Source organism: Eupeodes corollae, chromosome 1 (genome assembly GCF_945859685.1).
Source record: "Eupeodes corollae chromosome 1, idEupCoro1.1, whole genome shotgun sequence".
Classification (NCBI taxonomy): Eukaryota; Metazoa; Arthropoda; class Insecta; order Diptera; family Syrphidae; genus Eupeodes; species Eupeodes corollae.
Window position 1 is genome coordinate 38,911,487 of NC_079147.1, and position 20,175 is coordinate 38,931,661.

The 20,175-nt window shown below is 35.5% G+C and overlaps 2 protein-coding genes across 8 annotated transcripts in view; both read right to left on the reverse strand.

The window, feature by feature from the left end:
• Positions 1-7,108: 7,108 nt before the first annotated feature.
• LOC129954181 (uncharacterized protein K02A2.6-like) lies at positions 7,109-9,319 on the reverse strand. The gene is made up of 2 exons (XM_056067923.1): positions 8,690-9,319; positions 7,109-8,614 (listed from the first exon to the last, which is right to left on the reverse strand). The coding sequence occupies exons 1-2, from the start codon at positions 9,317-9,319 to the stop codon at positions 7,109-7,111; spliced, it is 2,136 nt and encodes a 711-aa protein (XP_055923898.1).
• Positions 9,320-11,850: 2,531 nt separating this feature from the next.
• LOC129943356 (la-related protein 1) overlaps positions 11,851-20,175 on the reverse strand; it is a 50,478-nt gene continuing 42,153 nt past the window's right edge. For all 7 annotated transcript variants that reach the window (XM_056052732.1, XM_056052731.1, XM_056052733.1 and 4 more), the window contains one exon: positions 11,851-13,957. In XM_056052732.1, coding sequence (XP_055908707.1) covers positions 13,197-13,957 — 761 coding nt within the window. In that variant the 3' untranslated portion in view covers positions 11,851-13,196. The remainder of the gene's footprint in view (positions 13,958-20,175) is intronic.

A 20,175-nucleotide genomic window follows, 5' to 3' on the forward strand; every position in this document is an offset into this window, starting at 1 on the left:
TTGCAGTTCCAGCACACCCACGACTTCGCGTCTCCGTACCCTCGATTTTGTTTTGGACGAAGACCCTGTTGCTGGAATGCCTCTAAATATTCTCCCTGCGTCACATCCGCATCGAGTTCATTGGCAAATCGAACCGGTGGCTTCGGAAATCTTTTATTTTCCCTATCCTCCTTATAAAACACATATTCTACCTCTTTGCAGGCTATCCTCAAGTGATCCATCGAATAGATGGATTGAGGATAGACTAAGTTTCTTACCCTTTCATTCAGATTGCCTTTGACCACTCTCACCAGATCCGTCTCATTCACCGGTGTTCTAAGTTGGTAACGCAATTTGCTAATGGCCGCGAAAAAATCGTCGCTGGACTCTCTCAATCCTTGCTGCCTAGCCCCTATCTCGCGCATGATGTCCCAATCCGTTTTAGGGTTTCTAAATTGACGCTTCAAGGCTTCTCGCAGCATTGGCCAATCGGGACGACGAGTGGAATTCTCCATCTGATACTGCCAGTACCACTGTTTGGCATCATGGGCGAGGAAGAGATGAAAGTCTCTTAATACCTCAGTCCAGGAGCAGTTATGGCTTGCCTGTAACATTTCCACCCGTCCGATGAAATCTTCTACCGTGAGGGATTCCGACTTCCCATCGAACACTATGCCCCATTTATCCACTCGGATAGCTGGACGATTCACGCCATTTGAAAAACTAACGGGAGAAAACCAAGTCGGTGGGGGGCCTCCTGGATTAGGTATTGGTCCACCCCAAAATGAAGTCCCTGGTTGACTTCCTCCCATCCCTAAACCTAAACCTGGGTTACCTACTGGGACAAAGGGTCTTGCATGATGATCCAGCTGGGGTGGTCGGTCACGTATCGGCGGTGGTGGCTGGTTGAATAATCGACCATTGTTTGGTGGATTAGTCGCTGGTGCGGGGTGGACTTCAGGAGCCCTATTTTCCTCAGATTGAGTTACCCGTGAAGGGATATTGTGTTCCCTGAAGAACTCGGCCAGTCCCTTTTGAAGTTCGGTTTTCACCGATTCCGCGACAGCTAAATTTATTGCCGCCCTGATTTCATGCGAGATTCCAGCCCCTTCCTCTGGTCTCTCAGCCCAGACGGATTGTTCGTCCATGTTATTTAAATTCTGTTCGGTAGCCCGGGTAGTTTGGACTCCTATTATTTCTAGAATTTGCTTCAGAGGATGATTATTTGCAGAATTCTGGTTTCCCAGAGGGCTAATATTGCTGAAAGAAGGGGTTTGAATCGAAGTTATCTGACTCCCCGAGGAAGTACCACTACCCGAATGACTTTGACCCAGACCTTCTTCTGCGCTCGGGAGTCGTTCCGGTTGTTCAGACCTCGATTGTTTCGAGCTTTGAGCACCCTTTTCGTCCTCTTTTGTCGGGGAGTGTGAGACGGGCATCTCTCTCCTGCTATTCGCACCTTGTTTTAATAGGGATCTAGTGACTGGTCTATTTCCCCACCCGTCTTTTCTTGCCCTCCCCGTCTTCTCTTCCTCTTCGCCAACTGATACGAACTCGTCCACCTTCCCTTTTTATCTTTGTTAGACTGATATCCTAGATACTGATGAGGTGACGCACTAGGTAATAAGGTCTTAATTACTTGGTATTAATCGAAAATTACCAAAACAATGTATATAAATAACAAACAAAACTATCTTCTATCTTAACGACTTATTACTAACAAAATGTACCAACACCTTTATCAAATTCTGTTGACACTTTACTCTTCTAATTCCTAATCCTCTTTAATGGGGTGAATCTCTGTAATACCTTTTTGATTGTTTTTTTTCTATATAACATACGGAGGTGTTTTAGGCAGCTGGCTTTCGAAAAGGCTGCTGTCTTTTTCCATTATGTTGTTCCACCTTGCTGACTTGCTTAATTTTCTAGATTTATAATTCGTAAATTCTTATCCGAGAAAAGCGAACTACCAAAGAAACAATTTGGACAACACATCAACACGATTTTCGATAGGTATCGCTGCCTGCAAGGAAACGCATCGTCGCAATTGAGGTGGCTTGCTTAAGAGCTATCCGCATCAAGACTTACGATTTGTCTCCAAGCCGACAACGACCTCTATCGAAACAGGGCACATGCACATTACTTTCGCTTCACAGTACAAGAATCTTGGCGCGTTTCCACTTAATGATTATGATCTCTAAAATAGAAGTCATCCAAGACTCTCGACTCTTCCGCGGAAGCAATCAAGGACTACACTGATATGTTCTGACTGTCGCCGTCAAACCAGACCGTCGCAGTTAACCGGTCATGCTTATGAGCCATACCGGTCAAGACATACGAGCTGCTTTGAAGTCAACTGTCAGAACAAAAGGGAATGACTTGGGCAAAACGTTGGGCGCCATTTGAAACGAGGCAACAGGGAGGGTATGGGTAGGAGAGGGACGGGCGAGGAAGGATTCTTCAGGAGAAGGACTTGGGCGGAATCGGGGAAGGGAAGGAATGTCCGCTACGGTAGCTGCGGCATGCTTGCGTTGCTCAGCTATACTCGTCGGATGGGGGGGTCTTGCCACCGTAGCTGGACCTCACCTCTTTTCAAAAACATAGATCATGCCTTTATAGTATACTAGATTTCAAAAAATAGTGATACACCACCACCACTGGTTCGCTTTCCTCAGACGCCGTTGATGACGTCACGGTTTGGCCTGTTCCCTCCCAGCCTGGAATCCATTCGGCCGGAATCTCGGATTCCCCAAATCTGGAGACAAGTCAGTGGTGGACTCACATACTACCCCTTTTCGAAAACCCGCTTACCTTACCGCACCTCCTTCCAATTGACTCACCACTTCATGATAACAAATATCTTAGACATGAACAAAAAAAAAGGAACAGAATCGAAGCTGAATAGACATTCTATCAATTTGGGATTAACATTCGATTTATTGCTTCAAAAAAAAAAACATCCAAGAAAACAAAATAGTTGACTCTAACAAAATCGTACTAACAAAGAAAACAAACTTAACTAGACATAATTTTAATGTTAATAAATTTACTCTAATAAAAAGAATGAAATATATATCTCAACCTCTACCTAAGAGTCGGTTCAATAAAGTGGGGCCTTACTATTGCCCAATAAAGGCTTGACTTACGATCCGCCGTTCCTACCTACACAGAGCTCTTATGCGGGTGTATACGAGGGGATGAGCAAAATGTTGCGTTAAGCGCGCGCTGTCGTCGACGTCGTCGCCGTCGCGCTGCTTTGAATTGTTGAAACCTACCCCACGTTAACAAACACTCCCTATGGCAAGTCGGAATAAAAATTAAATTGAAACAACAAAAAAATAATTCTGAACTGAGTTTAAAAAAAACCAAAACCACAGTGAGAATAACTATCAAACAAAAAAAATTATAAAAACAAAAAAAAAGGAATAAGGATTGAATATTAAGTAAATAATTGAAGAATATAATAAAAAAAAGGTAATAAATAAGTAAAGTTTTGGATAAATAAATGAATTAATTATAATTATTTAAATAAGTAGCCATGGTAAATGAGATGACCAAACAAAAACTTCGTTCTTCCATGCGTGCTCTGGCGCGTCCTGCCCGCCGGTGATATGTTCAACGCCGGGGCTTCACTACGGACTATCGGACGGCACTTCTATTTTCTTGAGCAATAATGAATCTTTTTTCTTTTGTCAGCACGCGTTCAATAAATTCTTTTTTTTTTGGCGGAGGCAAAAATCCGCAGCGCGGGTGAATTTTCGGGGCGCTCAGAGTGTTCGAAAAGGCTTATTTGAGCTGCCCAATTAGTCACTACACTACCAATACGATTTCTTAATAAGATAGGGTTACTTGTGGACCCGGGTGCTTCACGGGTCAGATTTAACTTCGGGGTTTTTTTTGGCCCTCCTCCAACAGTTAGGCACCAATTTATGCGGCCGATTGTGTTTTGTCTTTCGGTTCTACGTCGATTGCGTCCACCCAAAAATTCACCCTAATTTTATCAAAAACAAAAAAATCACTAATTTGCACTAATTTTGCATTTTTTTCGCACTCACCTTTACGCGCTTTTAGTTAGATAAATAAAACAAATGTGGAACCAAGCTATTCTTCGGTTTTTTGTAACCACGAACACAATTTCGATTTTTTTAATTGTTGTACCGGCACAAACTATTCGTTAACAAGTTCCATGCAGCACAATGACCGCCCTTACTACCTTTCACTTGACTAGTGATTCGCTAGCTTTGGTCTATTACTGATCGAACCGATGAAGATGGTAAAAACTGTCGATCTACCGTGCGATCTATTAACCTTTCCACCTAGCCCATCACCTCATCATTATTATGTAACGATTCTTTATTACTATTGGCCCGCACTATCGGCTGAGAAGCGCAACGGTCTTTCTCGTAAATATTCAAATCTGGCCAGTAAATAACAACCCCCCTTCTTCTATCCTGGGTCGTGTCTTGGATAAGCAAAAATATCCCTTGCTACAGTGGGATACGAAGTGAGCTGTCATCTGTCAACTTGTACATTTAACTTTGACAGAACCAAAATTATAAATTATTTATTTACAAATTGCAACACGTTTATCATATTCGCGCGTTAAATTAATGTTTATTCCCGAGTAAATATCGGACAAAAAACATAAAAAAAACATAAAAACATAAAAACCAGGAAGAAGGATGCAAAAAACACAAACCACCCAGACGGACAGCTCCAGCACGGAAAGAAGGAACCTCCCAAGCCGAAGCTAAGTATTTTGTATTTTTACTCAATGGTTTTGCCACATAAAAATTCTTTTATTTTGCAGGTGGCTTTCCCTTGGTCGTCCAGAAAACCTTCGGAAGAGCCCAGAAGTCTTCTGAAACCATTCCGTTGGACTGACTGACCAAGAAGAGCAGAACACTTCTGTTTTGGAAACAGAATCATTCGAAGAATGGAGGTGGAGAACGACACCAGTATTAGTGTATTTTTTTAATTTTTACTTCCCAAATAAAACATAGCATGAACAATATGCTAATCTTTCATTTTTTCCCTTGCAGCCACAACAATATATAAGAATACCTTGATATACTTTTAGCATAAAGCTAACTTTTATATTTTCATTAGTATTTATAAGCTAAATGTACCTTTCTTATGTAGATATTCAACCTTCTAGCTAGAAGTCTATATAATAATAATTATTAATCCAATTACATTATCCAATTAATGATTTAAGCACGATAAACAGAGCTTAAGTGCCACACAAAATTCTTGTGTTTGGCATTGTATTCGAAAATAAAATAGAGGTACCTTAGGTTGAATAGGTACCTGCTCGTATATGTACGACAAAATATTATCGTAACTCTAACCAAATAACGCCTTGCAGCAACGCCTTAAAAATTAACAACTTAATCTCCCTCTGAAAATCGATGAGCCGTTTCGTAAATAAAGATTGAAATCCCCACCTCTTCTATAAGCCTTAACCTATACTCTACGTGTCTATAACCATACCTTACTTTTCACTGCTATAAGCCAAGCCGATGATGTTACTATAGGTACCTACCTTACCTTCGTTATTCGTCCTTATATTTCAATTTCATTGGCGACGGTAGACGGTAGACGAAAAACGGGTGACGAACGACGATGCACGGGTGACGGGACGGGACGGCTACAGCAACAAGGACCCAGAGTGTGAGAATGAGCGAGTAATCCTAATGTATATACCTGCAACATACAACATGCATACATTCTTAGCCGAAGGACATTAATTTTGGTATCATCCACTAATAACTTCCCGTTTATGTTTCAATCGCTACATGTTTAATGCATGTCCCAAATGTCATTCCATATGCGCGTATGGCATAGATACATATAGAATACGTAGCGGTATACCGAGACACACCGGATCTAGAAAATGAACGAGCGAGTGATTTTCGATTGCCTTGGTTAGTTAGAGCTTGAAAATTGGTAGACCTGGAAACCTAATACTTCGGCTGGATGGATATAGACGCTTTTTCTCCTACTGCTTGCTCCTAATGCTGATGCTGCGCTGGTGGATGGAGGTAAACATAACATCGATGCAGGATTTATATACCTTGTTGTCGATAAACCAATATAATAGGAAGGTAGGTAAGGTAAGGTAGGTTACCTATCTACCTCTTACCTAACTACATTTATATGAATATAGGATTTTGGATTGTTGGTAGATGGATAGATATGTTAAGAGGAAGTTCTTTGTCCTCTAGGGTTGGGAGTATAGTAGATTCATAATCCTATACTAATTGCTGATGGCAGCTTTATATTATAATAATATGGTCTCATGCCTTGCTTGACACCTAATTTTGTTAACAAGGTGAATATTTTAGAGTTTTATGAATATTTTATTTGTTAACAAATCATAGACACAAACTTAGGTACTCATTAAAGGCACTTTATTTGACCAAAAGATGAAAGTCTTAAAGTTTCAGAATCTCAATTCACAATGCAGGTTTATCTTACCGTGACTTTTAACCCGTACTATAAGACCTTACAACAAACCTGGAATGGGCTATGTTGGAATCTTTATCCCAAAAAAAGAAGAAGCTTCTTTTAAAAGTTATTAACATTAATTCAAAAGATATAACATTTCTTTCACGGAACAACCTCTATATTTAGAGCCAGCATCTAAACTTTTACAAGATGGTCTAACATCTTCCAAAGTTAAACGATTGTTTTAAAAATTTGTATAAAATGCAATTCAAGTTGAGAATGAAACTAGGTATAAATAGCGTCTTAAAAGTTCGACTGAAATCAAACATTTTAGAAGCAATTCATTTCTCGGCTATATGCTATTGATAACAAATGGGGCTTACAACCTAGAATCACGCATTGGCTATTGTAAACTTATGATTCGCAAATGAATTAATCAAAATATAAAGAATTGTCTTTTGTGTATTAAAAATGAACTTTATTCAATCAGATACTAATTGGGAATGATGGCAGACATAGTTTTGGGAATGATGGCAGATATAGTTTTGGGAATGTAAGAATGAAGGAATAGATGTAAAAGAGGAAGATAGTTTAAAAGGAATGAGATCTATGTTCGACTTAGGGTACATTAGGAATGATCACGATGATTCTGTTAGATGTCGTCTCACATCCTCTTTTTTTACAAGTCTAGTCGGAGTGGGCGTCGGATGATCCTCCCAGAGCGAGTAGATTTCTGTGGTGAATTCACTTGTTGATTCTCAGCTTGAGTTGTTGTTGTTGGATTAGATGATTTTTCGTCAATCGGGTCTTCTGAGCTCGGTATGTTTTGAATTTCTTTGTTTTCGTCAAGGTCAAGATCCCATTCTTTCTTATCGATGCGAGTAAGAACATTCTGTCCAATATTTAGCTGTTGAGGTGGTGTGGAACCATGACTGTTGTTTATAGCTTGGTTATGTCTCAAATTGTTCAGTTCTTCTGTGATGTTATTTTGTTGACTTGGCATAAGCGACTGAGTTTGCGATCTGAGATTTCTGCAGTATAGACGTTGGGCTGGTGTACCGATATTTCCTCTAGGTGTATTCATGAAATTAAGGATATCCATGTAATAATCGGTATTGTCGTAGTGACACTTCTTTAATATTTGTTTAGTGGTTTGTACAGCTCTTTCTGCCAAGCCATTTCCTCTTGGATGATGTGGTGAACTGGTACGGTGGTCGAATTGCCATAGCTTTGCGAAATTTTTGAAGTCAACAGATGAAAATTGTGGAACATTATCCGGTTCCAACACTTTCGGGATTCCATGGCAAGCAAAAATGTTTTTCAAAAAGTTGATAACATTACTTGCTGTTGTTTCTTTCAATTTTTTAAATGTGATGAATCCTGAATTATTACTGTCAGTGAGAACAATGTATTCTTCTTCCAAGAAATGGAAAAGGTCGGTAACAACAATTTCAAATGGAAATTTGGGGACCACTTTGGATTCTATGGGGTGTTTGTTGTTGATACGCTGATGAACTTGACAAGATGCATATTTTTGGATGAAATTCTGTAAATCCTTTGTCAGTTTTGGCCAGAATACGTATTCTCTTGCATGACGTATACATTTTTCGTAGCTGAGATGACCTCCATGAATCAACATCTCATAACGCATTGCTTCAGGTATGAGCGTTTTATGTGACTTGTGGATTATACCATCGCAAACTGAGAGTTCTTCGCGGAAGTACCAATATGGATTAGGTGATATGGTTGAAATGTATTTGAACAGTTGTTGACATGATTCATCGGCAGCTGTTAACTTTGTCAAGCGACTGTGTTCTGCAACCGTTATGGCCAATACTGATTGAACTTGTAATTTATTGTCTTCTCTGTCATAAACTGGAGGTGTATTTTCAACATCGCGACTTAGTGGATCTGTCAGGAACATTCTTGATCCTTTTATGTAGATCACCTTTGGGTTGTAAGTCAATAAGCTCAAGCGAATTCTTTGGAGTCTAGCTGGACATGCATGTAAAGGTTTTTGGAATATTGATTCCAAAGGCTTGTGGTCTGATTCGACAACTAGTTGCTTACCCCACACGTATTCATGGAATTTTTGGCATCCGAACTTGATAGCAAGGGCCTCCTTCTCCAACTGAGAGTATCGCTGTTGACATTCGGTTAGCGATTTGGATGCATATGCTACCGGCTGTTATTGTTGCAAAAGTACGGCTCCTAGTGCTGAACAACTTGCATCAACTTGAAGCTTGACATCTTGATTTACGTCGTAAAGTTTGAGTACGGGTGGCTTTGTGATAATTTCTTTTAATTCGTCAAATGACTTTTGTTGGATTTCATCCCATACCCATTGAGTTGATTTCTCAAGGAGTTTTCGAAGTGGTGTCATCATCTGCGAATAGTTTGGTATAAACTTACTTAAATATGTGAAGTAACCAAGGATGCGCTGGAGTTCTTTTCGGTTAGTTGGGGGCTTTATTCGACGGATTGCTTCTGTTTTTTCTGGATCTGCTGACATGCCCTTACGATAGATAATATGTCCGAGGAATTTTATTTTAGACTGTTCGAACTGACATTTGTCTCTTTTTAGTTTCAGACCGTTTTCTTGGATAATCGTTAGAAATTTTTCAGTAGTGCGTCTGAGTTCCTCTATTGTTCTTGCGTGTATTAGGATATCGTCAATTGCTACTTTTACCTTTGTGAGATCAGTAAAAAGTTCTTGCATGATCCGTTGGAATACTTTTGGGGCTAAGGAGATGCCAAATGGAAGACGTTTGCAGCAATATCGTCCCCAAGGTGTTGCGAACGTAAGTAGATATACGTTTGGTACGATCTGAGACTCGAACTTAACAAAAGCCTCTCCTGCAGTCCAATAGAGTGAAGAACTTCGATCCATTGATTCTCGCAGCAATGTCTTCAATTGTTGTCATCGGGTGATGTCGACGCAAAATATTCTTATTGACGATGGTCGGGTCAATACAGATTCTGATTTTGTTGTTCTTTTTGATACCTATCATGGGTGAAACAGCTGGTGTTGGTTATTTAATTGGTTCGATGACATCCAAATTAACCATTTCGTCTAGAGCTTTCATGACATCATCTCTTATCTTGTACGGAATTCTTCTTGGAGTGCAAATTTCAAAACACGGATTTGGTATAAGGTCATTGTCATACTCGACGTTTTTAATACAGCCGAGTCCATTAAATATTTGAAATATTTGATGGAATAAATTCTACGAACAAGACCCAGCTTTTCGCATGCATTTGCGCCCAAGATTGGCATGATGTCTTCTTCAACCACCTTAAATGCTATTTCGCACTTTTGATTGGCAACAGTGCTCTTGAGTATGACTTCTCCTAGCACTTTAATCTGGTGGTTGGCGAATGAACGGAGTGACTTTATATTGCTTTGTAGCAAGGTGTTTTTAGAGCCATTTAACAATTTTATTGGCAGTACATTACATTCTGCGCCAGTGTCGAGATGTATGTTGCACTTTTTTCCAAATTCGAAGTGGATTTCTTCCGTCCTGAATTGATTTCTTTGGTGTTTTTGGAATGACAACTTTTCCAATGAATGCTGACCAGCTGTTGTCATCGCTTGTGTCGCTTTTTTGATCGCAAGCTACTGCTTTCACCGTCTTGTCTTTGTTGTAAGAGAATTTAGAAGATTTATTTGTGTGTTGCTTACTACAGAATGCTTCAAAATGGTTTTCTCTGTTGCAGATTTTACATTTGTGTCTAAATGCGGGGCATTTTCGGAGTTTGTGCTTTTTGGCACAGTTTCGACAATCGATTAAATTATTTGTTTTTGATTGATTGCGTACCGATAAGACACCTTTTTCAGTTTCCTAAGTGATGTGCGCAGTTTGTTGTTGTGCGATTTCTGTGGCTTTGCATTTTACAATCGCCTGTTCCAATGTGATATCTAGGGAAAGAAGGCGGGTTCGTAGTTCGTCATTCTTAATCCCTAAAATTAGCTGGTCACGCAACATCTCATCAATTAAATTTTCGAATGCACAATTTTGTGCCTGAAGTCTTAAAATAGACATTAGTTCATCGATGCTTTCATTATCACTTTGGTAGATCTTGTGGTATTTATATCGTTCAAACGTAACATTTACTCTTGGTATAAAGTAATTTTCGAAAACATTTTTTACCTGAATCAACGTGAGCTCTCCTCCAGCAGGAATGTCGGGTTGTGGCAATGTATTATACAGTTGAATAGCTATTGGGCCGATTGTGGACATAAACGTCGCAATCTGTATATTTTGTGGTTTACTAACCATCATTGCCGCCGTCTCGAAATATGTGTATTGTTGTTTCCACAATTTCAATGTTCTAGCCATGTCTTTATCATGCTCTATTATGAGAGCTTTTGGTGGACGGATAAAATGATTTATATTTACGTTCTCGACTGCAGCTGGTGGATTCGCCATTTTGTGTACCCAGAGATCTCAAAGGATCTTTTTATATTTTTTTTTGACTACACGAAATTGATTGCAAAATCTGTAGATTTTTACTCGTCTACTCGAAATTTATTGCAAATTTGTAGATTTAAGTTAGATTGGGTTTCGGCACCATGTAAACTTATGATTCGCAAATGAATTAATCAAAAGATAAAGAAATGTCTTTTGTGTATTAAAAATCAACTTTATTCAATCAGATACTAATTGGGAATGATGGCAGACATAGTTTTGGGAATGTAAGAATGAAGGAATAGATGTAAAAGAGGAAGATAGTTTAAAAGGAATGAGATCTATGTTTGAATTAGGGTACAAACGGAATGATCACGATGATTCTGTTAGGTGTCGTCTCACAGCTATACGCATCGCTAATCAGACCGATTTTAATGTACGGTGTGGCAGTATGGTGGACTGCTTTAGAGAAAGCTACAAACCGCGACGAATTAAATAACGTCCAACGTTCAGCTTACCTATGTATAAGAAAATCGCTTCAAACGAGCCCCATCTGCGGAACTGGCATGTTTATTAAAAAAGCATTTTTTGCAAATTTTCAAAATTTCCCATAGAAAAAAACAAGTTTAATAACATTTTCAAGTTATTAAACAAGCATTATCTTTCGTTGAGTTCATTTTGACATTTCAGTCATAGTATAATATACTAAACGAACTTATGCTGAAAACGATTGAACGAGACGATAGGTAGTGATAAAGTTACGTGAAGCAAATTATTGACGACATCGTTAATAATAATCTTTTTGACGACTACCGTTTCGGATATTACGGAATGACTCCCCAGGAGTTTGCGAATTGGCCATGGAAAACTTCATGAAAAGTTCATGATGATTCCATCGTAACCGTGGCGGCCACTTGATATCGCTTTTCATTGTTAGTGAAAAAACATCCATTGATCGCTTTTAAAAAATACTGATACTAAATTAAAAGGAAATAAAATAAACACAAAAATGTCAGTTTTGGAAACTTGTTTATTATTTTTTTTTCTCTTTTCTTCTATATAGTTTCTAACATTTTTTTTTTTAGATTTTTTTCGCTATCACTTTTAAAGTAACTTATTAAATAAAAATCAGAATTATACAGTTATAGTACTTAATAAAAATCATCATCCCTTAATTCATTATAATAATAATATGTAATAGTATTTTGTAATAATTAAATTTAATTGTTTATTTTTTTTTTTTCATTTTCTTTAACTAATGTTTTTTTTTGTTTGTTTTTTTTTTGTTTTTAATTCACTTTTTTTTATTATTATCATGAATAATCTACAAAGAAAAATTAATTATTTACACAATTGAGCTTTAATTTAGAACTCGATTAGATTTCTTTAGTATATTGTAGAATATTATATAATGTAATATAATAACTATTTTTTATTGTATAGCGTGTGTTATTTTTATTTTTATTTGTTTTTTGTAATTTTTTTTTTCGTTTCCATTATGTTTTGTTTTTGTGTATTTTTTGTTTTGTTTTGTATTCGTTTACGAAAAGCAAGCGAATAAATAAGAAGATCAACATGATTTTTGCTTAATAGTTTCATAGATAATATTATTTTGTTTGTATTTCTAAATATATATTATATATGTACTTTATATGTATATATTTTTTTTTACTTTTTATTGCTTTTTTTTGTATTTATTTTAAACAAAATATTTATAATTCAAAATAATAGATAGTTAATAAAAAAAATTTAAGAAATCGAGGAAGAAAAAGGAAGTGAGAGAAAAAAATTAATAATAAAAAATCTTAGAAAATAGTCATAGTTTCCGTTTGGTGGTAATCTTCAAAAAAAAAAGTTGTATTTAATATGTAAGTGTGTGTAAAACAAGAAAAAAAATGTTAACAACAATACTAAAAGCAAAATTTATAAAATTATTAGTAACAGCATAAACAAAATAAATCTGTTCGAACGCCATTCATTGCTTAAATGCTTAAAAATTAATTAAGGAAGATTTTTCTCTTATTTTTATATATTTATATAATTTTTGTGTTTGACTTGAATAATTTTGTATTTTTATATATTCTTTTTTTTTTTGTTTTAACTTCGTTTCGTTTATATTCGTTTATATTCCAATATATTTCACTGTTTTCGAAGAGAGCTCTTAGATTTGTTTAAGGTATTTATTATTATTTCTTTAAAAGTCTTGAGTTTTGTTGTGTCTCTTGGCACCAAAAAAGTATACTTCTTTCTTTCATTTTTAGTTTTATTGATTAAGCTTATGAAATGTGGGGAATATTAATTTATTTTTATTTTTGTTTTCAGTATAAAAATATATTTTTAATTAAAAAAATGATTACTTTATTTCTCTGACGACAATGCTACAGCTTTTTTATTCTCCGAGGTTTTGACTGTTGACTGAGGCTGGTTCGGTGTTTTGTTTTCGTTTGAGTTAGGCGGCTTTGTGGCTCCGTCAGCTGTCGGTGCTGCTGCTGAAGCTGGTGCTGTTGTTGATGGAGCCTGAGCTACCCTGGTTCTTTGTACTTGTTTGGATTTTTGATGCTGATGTGTTTGAAAGTTTCGATATCTGTTGCTTGAAGATGGCCCAATGCTTGAACTACTGCCAGAATTGCCACCGCTACGGCGAAGAGTTGCCTCACTTGGCGATCCGTAGTGATAGTTACGATTGGCCACTTGGGGTTTGTTGCCCAAAGAGCCACTACGAACACGACCACTGCCAAAGGATCCAGTGCGACGACGATTGTTGTAGTTGTTCTGTTGCTGTTGCTGAAGATGTTGTTGCTGCGAGTGAACTTGCTGTTGTGCCAGAAGCTGATGTCCCACATAGTCACTACGATTCGAGATTGTTGTGTTGGGACGTTTGCCTGCACCTGCGACGCCCTCACTTTCCGAAATACTACGATGACGTTGCAATGCAGCACGACTATTAAGATGTCCCACACCCTGCAACATTTCATCAATTTCAGACGCAACTACACGAAAATCTTCAATAGTCTTGAATTTTTTCAGGTATTCGGTAAGTTTTGGTTGGACTTCAAGCTTTTCGCCATTTTTGTAATATTTCAAGAACGCCCAAAATTTTTCCAGGCCATACAATTGTCCTGAAATACATTTACATATAAAAAAATTGAAATTAGTTTTCTTTTAAAAATTAATTTTATGAAATTTGTGGACCAATTTTTTGTTTTTTTTTTAAATTTTTATTTTGTTATTAATAAATACGCACTCGCCTCATCAATATGGCTGTTGATTGAGTTTTAAGGCTCTTCCTGTAGAAATAATTTTGTTTTTCTTATTTGCAGAAAATTAAAAAAATCAAAGTCTGTTTTAAAGGTTACAAAAAAAGAAGAATGTGGATAGGTACAATAGAGAATAAAACATATGTATATTATATTGCTGGATTTCTGATATTTGATGAATGTATTTGGAGATTGATATTCTCCCCCAAAACCAATAAATATATTTTATAATTTTATTTCAATGAATATCTGCAACATAAAGAATTTTTGTTTAATGCGAATAATGAGTGCAAGACACAAATCGTAAGGATCGAAGATGAATGTTTATTAATAATTTCTTAAACAAAAACTAAATAATATTTACACGGTAATGTGTGTGCCTCAATTTTGAATCTTTTAAACCTGAACTAATTAACTTATTTAAATTCAATTTTTAAAACATAAAAAAAACATTTTAAATGTTTTATTGTTGTGGTACGATTTTACTATAACAAACAACCTATTTAATGTAATTTTATAGACAAAACATAAACAGTCCAGATATTGATCGCGTTTCTTAATCCTAAACATTTAAACAATTAGAAAGAAATTTAAATTAATAAATGAAATAATACAAAGAGAATTCAGAACGTTTTGTGCCATTTTTTTTTTTTCTAAAAGGGAGTTTTGTTGTTTATATAAATCCTTAAATTTTCATCATTATATTTTAATGCGATAAGTGAATTTCAGTGAACTTAAAATCGAAAAAAACTTTCACTTTTAAAATAAAAGTTAAAAATCATTTTTAAAGTCAAAGTTAATGAAATGAAAGAAATGCATTCAAATTGATTTTGAGTCAATTGACTTCTCCAACTGATTTTCAGTTATGACTTTAAAAATGACTTTCTAACTAAAAGTGATCATGATTTTACTGTGGTCACTAAAAGACTTCAGTCTTTCCAATTTAAACTAATTGAGAATCGAATATTTTAACTCCAAATGAACGTTTGCTTAATCCATGATGTAGTTATAAAATGGAAAAGTGAACTTCAACATTTAAATAGATCAACGTGTTCCTCGCTAAACATTTATCTCTTGGAGTAAATACAAGAAAGGAGTCGAAAAAGAAGTGATACCATAAATGTTCTCTTTCAGTCGAATATTAGATTCTTTATTAAGTCTTAAAACTATTTAAACAAGAAAAAAATACGAATATTAAGTTAACTTAATTTAAGCTAGTACTACTGCAATACATAAGCTCTATCATTTAAGGTTTATTATAAAGCAGTTTAATAAGTCCTGATTGGTCAGATCAGAACCCAAAACATACAAACATTTTTTACCTTTTTTTTTAAATCAAACATACTCGTATCAGCATAAAAGCGAGGAAAACAAAAATAAATAAGGCTCTAAAAATGGCCAGAAACTCACCTGCAACCAATTTTACGACATTTTTCATCTTATGTAATCTTATTTCAATTTATTCCCGAGTTGAATGCATTCAGTATGCTCGGCGTTTATTCACAAACTTAATATGTGCGAATAGGACCATTTTGTTCTTAGCATTATCTTGAACAAAAAGAAGTGCAGAATATAGGACTTCAGAAATGCCAACTAAAAAATGGATCTCCTGAGTTCCGCCCTTGTATAATGATCGAATTATTGGACCCCTTTTTGTGGATGTGGATTTTAAGGAAAAGACTGAAAAACGACAGCAATCTGAAGGGGAAAGTGACATTCAAATGAAAATCGTTAAAAGTCAGCTTTCACCTTCAGAATCTTGTCTTTAATCAGTCCTATGGATAAGTACGAGTATGTATAGCTATTTTCTTATTTTAACTGACCCTCATTTAAAAATAAAATGCACGACTGGGTCGCACGAACTTGCTCCTGTATGCTAAGAGTATGTTTAAGAAAGTACTTATATAAGATTTTAAAATATTCCTGTAAAATAAGTTTGTCTTCAAAGATATAAACGCCATTTGATTTGTCTCAAAAAATTCCGCGCGATCTTTGTATGTGAAAACCATAGTACTCTCATGAGCCGAAACTTTTAGGACGACAAGATACCGATGTCCGATACCTAGTCGTTGGCGTTAGTATCGAATGTGGAGAAATTCAGCGGGAGCGAGAGAAAAATATTATTTCCATTCCCATAAGCAGCCAGCAGAATAAGGGAGATAATTAATTTTCGACCCAAAAAGTCTACACTTGTATATGTTTTCACATAAAGAGCACCCATATGAAGGTTCATGAATTTGTTTTTGTTTTATTTATATCAATGCACTTTATATAACAAACAAAATGGCTTAATATTGTATCTAATAAGGGGATGAAACAAACTTTTGCATGCTTACGTGAGCTGTTTAGGATCTTTTACCCATATTTGTTGTTATTTACATTCATAAGTCTGCTTTTACTTGTGTACGATCTTTGTATATGAAAAATGATTTCTATTACCTATAAAGCTACAATGCGATTCATATAGATTCAACTTGTTCCTTAAAAGCTTTTTTCCTTTAGATAGCTTTATTGTAATTTCATATAAGAAGAACCAGGATGGAAAATAAATAAGATAAGAAAGAGGCAGACCATGAATGTTTAAATTATAAGGCGATCGCCTCCTATTGGTTGAGTAGTTAGGTAGTAAGGTTAGATAGATAAAGCCATGTTTATGATGATAATGAAGGAATGTTATTGGCAATTGGAAGGTTCTTACTACAATCCAATCCCATTTCGCATTTCCTATAAGTTTTCAGCGCAAACATGGAGTTATTAAGGTCAGTTTATTTTTTTCGTTAAAGTTTAAAAGAAACAAGTATAGGATCAGGTAGAAGAAATTCATGTGTTGTTTACAGTCAGGCTCTTGGACGTTTTGGATTTTAGTGATGAAGTAATACGTAAGCAGTAGTTGTAGAAGTTGTATGTACGTAATACCTTTATAAGTAGGTAGGTATAATGTGTACACGTTGAAAAAGTGATTCTAATAGAAAATAATCTTTCTGGCCCGTTTCTTTAACTTGTACTAAGTATTTATTCTTTTATTTAGGCGGAGGCAAGCAAAAGAATAATATTTTAAAATCATATAAGTATACAAAAGTACCAAGATATTACTTCTTGATAGACACTTTAAAACAGATTGTTGATTAAACATATCATATTCGTTAATCCGATGCAGTGGCGCTACACGGCCATAGTTGGTATTTACAATAGTAATTGTAGTTATAAAAATACATGAATAACCAAATGCATTAATTTGGATAAAAGATATGAATGTGATTAAAATTTTGTCAAAATAATTTACTTTAAATACAGTAAAAATAATTAAAAAAAACATTTTTTTTAAGATTCAAAATTTTACCTGAAAAATAAGTTTGTCTTCAAAAATTCAAATGCCATTTTATAAGTAAAAAAACCGTTGATTTTCCAAATTATTTTTTTGAAAATCGTTAGAGCGGTTTTTTTTTAAATTAATTTTTTGTTTATAAAATTTTTCAATTTTGTTCTAAAAATATTTTTGGTATGCAGTTATTTAGAGAATAAAAATATACGCCTTACATTTGAATTTTGTAAAAAAATGTTGACCCGTTTTTGAGATATTGAGTTTTGAAAAAAAAAATTTCAATGTTTTTTTAAAAATTCAAACAATTAAAAATTGCACTTTTGATAATCACATATTGTTAAGGCTATATAAGAGCTTACTTAGAAAAAAAATTATTGAAATCAATTCATAAGTTGCTGAGAAAATTAAAAAACAAAATAACGGTTCTATGAGCGGTACCATTCCTGAGCAATACAAAAATATGTTTTTCTTATTAAAAGAAGCCAAGTTAAAAAATAAAATTTTAGAGAAAATTTAAAGAAAATCTATCGGTTTGTTTTTGAGAAAATTTGAATTATCGTTTTTTGACCAAAAAAATTGTATGGGGGCCACTGTTAGTTTTGATCTTAAAAAAAAAATGAAAAAAACGCCTAACGCGAATCTGCTGAAAACCTTAACTTCCAAGTTTGAAGTCAATTGACCCAATGGTTTAGGCTGTAGGAGCGTGGACAGACAGACAAAACCGACCGGACGGAATCGCGGGACCCACTTTTTTCGGCTTCTCTACCATCGTAATATCATGTTTGATTAAAATCTCGAGTTCGAAATTTTGCACGAATGCAAAACTTGCCATATAGTTCCTATATGTCGCAAGTAAAAATTAAGCGTGGACTAATAAGCCAAAAATCATGCAACAGCTTGAGGAAAATTTTGGAGAAGAAGTGAGGACACTATATTGTTTAATAAAAGTAATGGAAAATAGTCCGAAAAGAACAGCTTTGCCTTAAAAAAAAATAAGAGGCATTGGACAGGTTCAGTAAAGATAAGGGACTTGATTTGCAGTCAACTGCATTCTATTTAGTTTTTCATACATTTCAAACTAGGAACTTTACTTCACTTAAAAAAAAAAACTTAACTTCACCAAAAACATTATTGTATACAAAAAACTAAGAAATTTACAAGTTCATCAGGATTTGTATTCTGGATTGGGGAGCGCTCAAGTAATACGTAACGCAATTGGGGGAAGGGGGTCTCGTAAAACGTTACGATGCGTTACAGGGGTGGAGAGGGTCTTTCTTTCAACATGATACGTAAGATTATTTTTTTTTAATAAAAAATCTCGACGACAAAGGAATGACTACGTATGATGATTTGGAAAAACGCAATTTTCAGCACGCTGGGGAAACACTTGCAGAAGTGTGTAGAGAAATGAAAATTGATAATTACGATGTTTCGGCGGACTGTAGACTGCCCGAAGATAACATACAGGATCCAACAGATCCAAATCTGGCATTGTATAGCGTTCACATCCGGGAATGGCAATATTTCTTACAGGTTATAAAATGCGCGGATGAATCCTGCCACCGAGAAGTGCATTGAAATCTGTGCTTGCGGATACTTTCATGCCTCCACTTTGCCCAGTACCAAGTTTACTAGACAAAGGAATATCCAAGTTTTCGCCACTTCTTGTGAGGTTGTTCGTTGATCTGTCACTTTCTCTAGAACGGTTTAAGCAGATGCCTTACGATTTCTTTTGTACATCTGTACAATCCGACCTGAAGAAAAAAGTATGCCCAACCTGTGGAATCTATTTCACATCTCACAAGAATGTTCTAATGCACTGTCGTTACGTGCATGGCAAGAATATCCCAGACCATTGTAAAACACAGCGCCACAGCGCATTGCTGCCAGAAGAGCGAATGAGTTTCTCTGCATTGTGTGTCGTTATGAAACATCGTCTGAAGATGCTTCCTAGCTCGATAAAGACGAATGTGATGCAAGTGGCTTGCCAGTGATGGAAAAATGTGAGTGGATAGCAAACCCATGGACAGAGGAGCAGTAATTTCAATCGAATTGTTTTTATACACCTACTTAGATATTTGGTTAATAGTTGATTTTTTTTTTATTTTGTTAAAAATACGATTTTATTTCGAGTAAAATGTTTAATTTCAGTTGGGTTCCATTTATAATTGCATTGTCAAAGATTAAAATAAAAATGTTATTTTATTTTAACAGTTTGTTGGTAAGAAAAGCTAAAATGAGAGAATGAAGGATGAAAACAATTGTAAAGCCAAAAATTTATAAAAAATAAACAATATACGCAGGTGTTGCGGATTAAAAATCTCTTTATTTAGTATTATTACCGTAAAGGTAATTAAAACTATACCAGGGATAAAATCTGTATAATACTTTTTTGCGATTTTAGGGTAAAAATGGTCACTTGAGTGTTACGTAACGTTTAGAGAGTGGGAGGAGGAGTACAGAAAAACGTTACGGTGCGTTACAAGGGGAGGAGGGGGGTCAAAAACCTTCAACGTAATACGAACATATTCCCAAATTATAATCTAAATTTTATTCTTATAATGCATAGAATATATAAGATCGATACAATTTGTGCCACCCTGTAGATACTTGAGGATCAATCGAAATCATAGTGTAGCGACCAATTTAATAATCGAGTTAAAATGTTTGCTCTTTAGTTTTGTTTAAATTATTTTGTTGCTAAGTTGTAACACTATGAATCCTGGGTATTAATGATTGTTATCTGCCTTCAATAAAT

Coding starts and splice junctions, on each gene's coding strand:
- LOC129954181 (XM_056067923.1), bottom strand. CDS start 9,319: ATGGATCGAAGTTCTTCACTCTATTGGACTGCAGGAGAGGCTTTTGTT. Junction 8,615..8,689: donor CCGTACTCAAACTTTACGAC/GTAAATCAAGAT, acceptor CAACAATAACAG/CCGGTAGCATATGCATCCAA.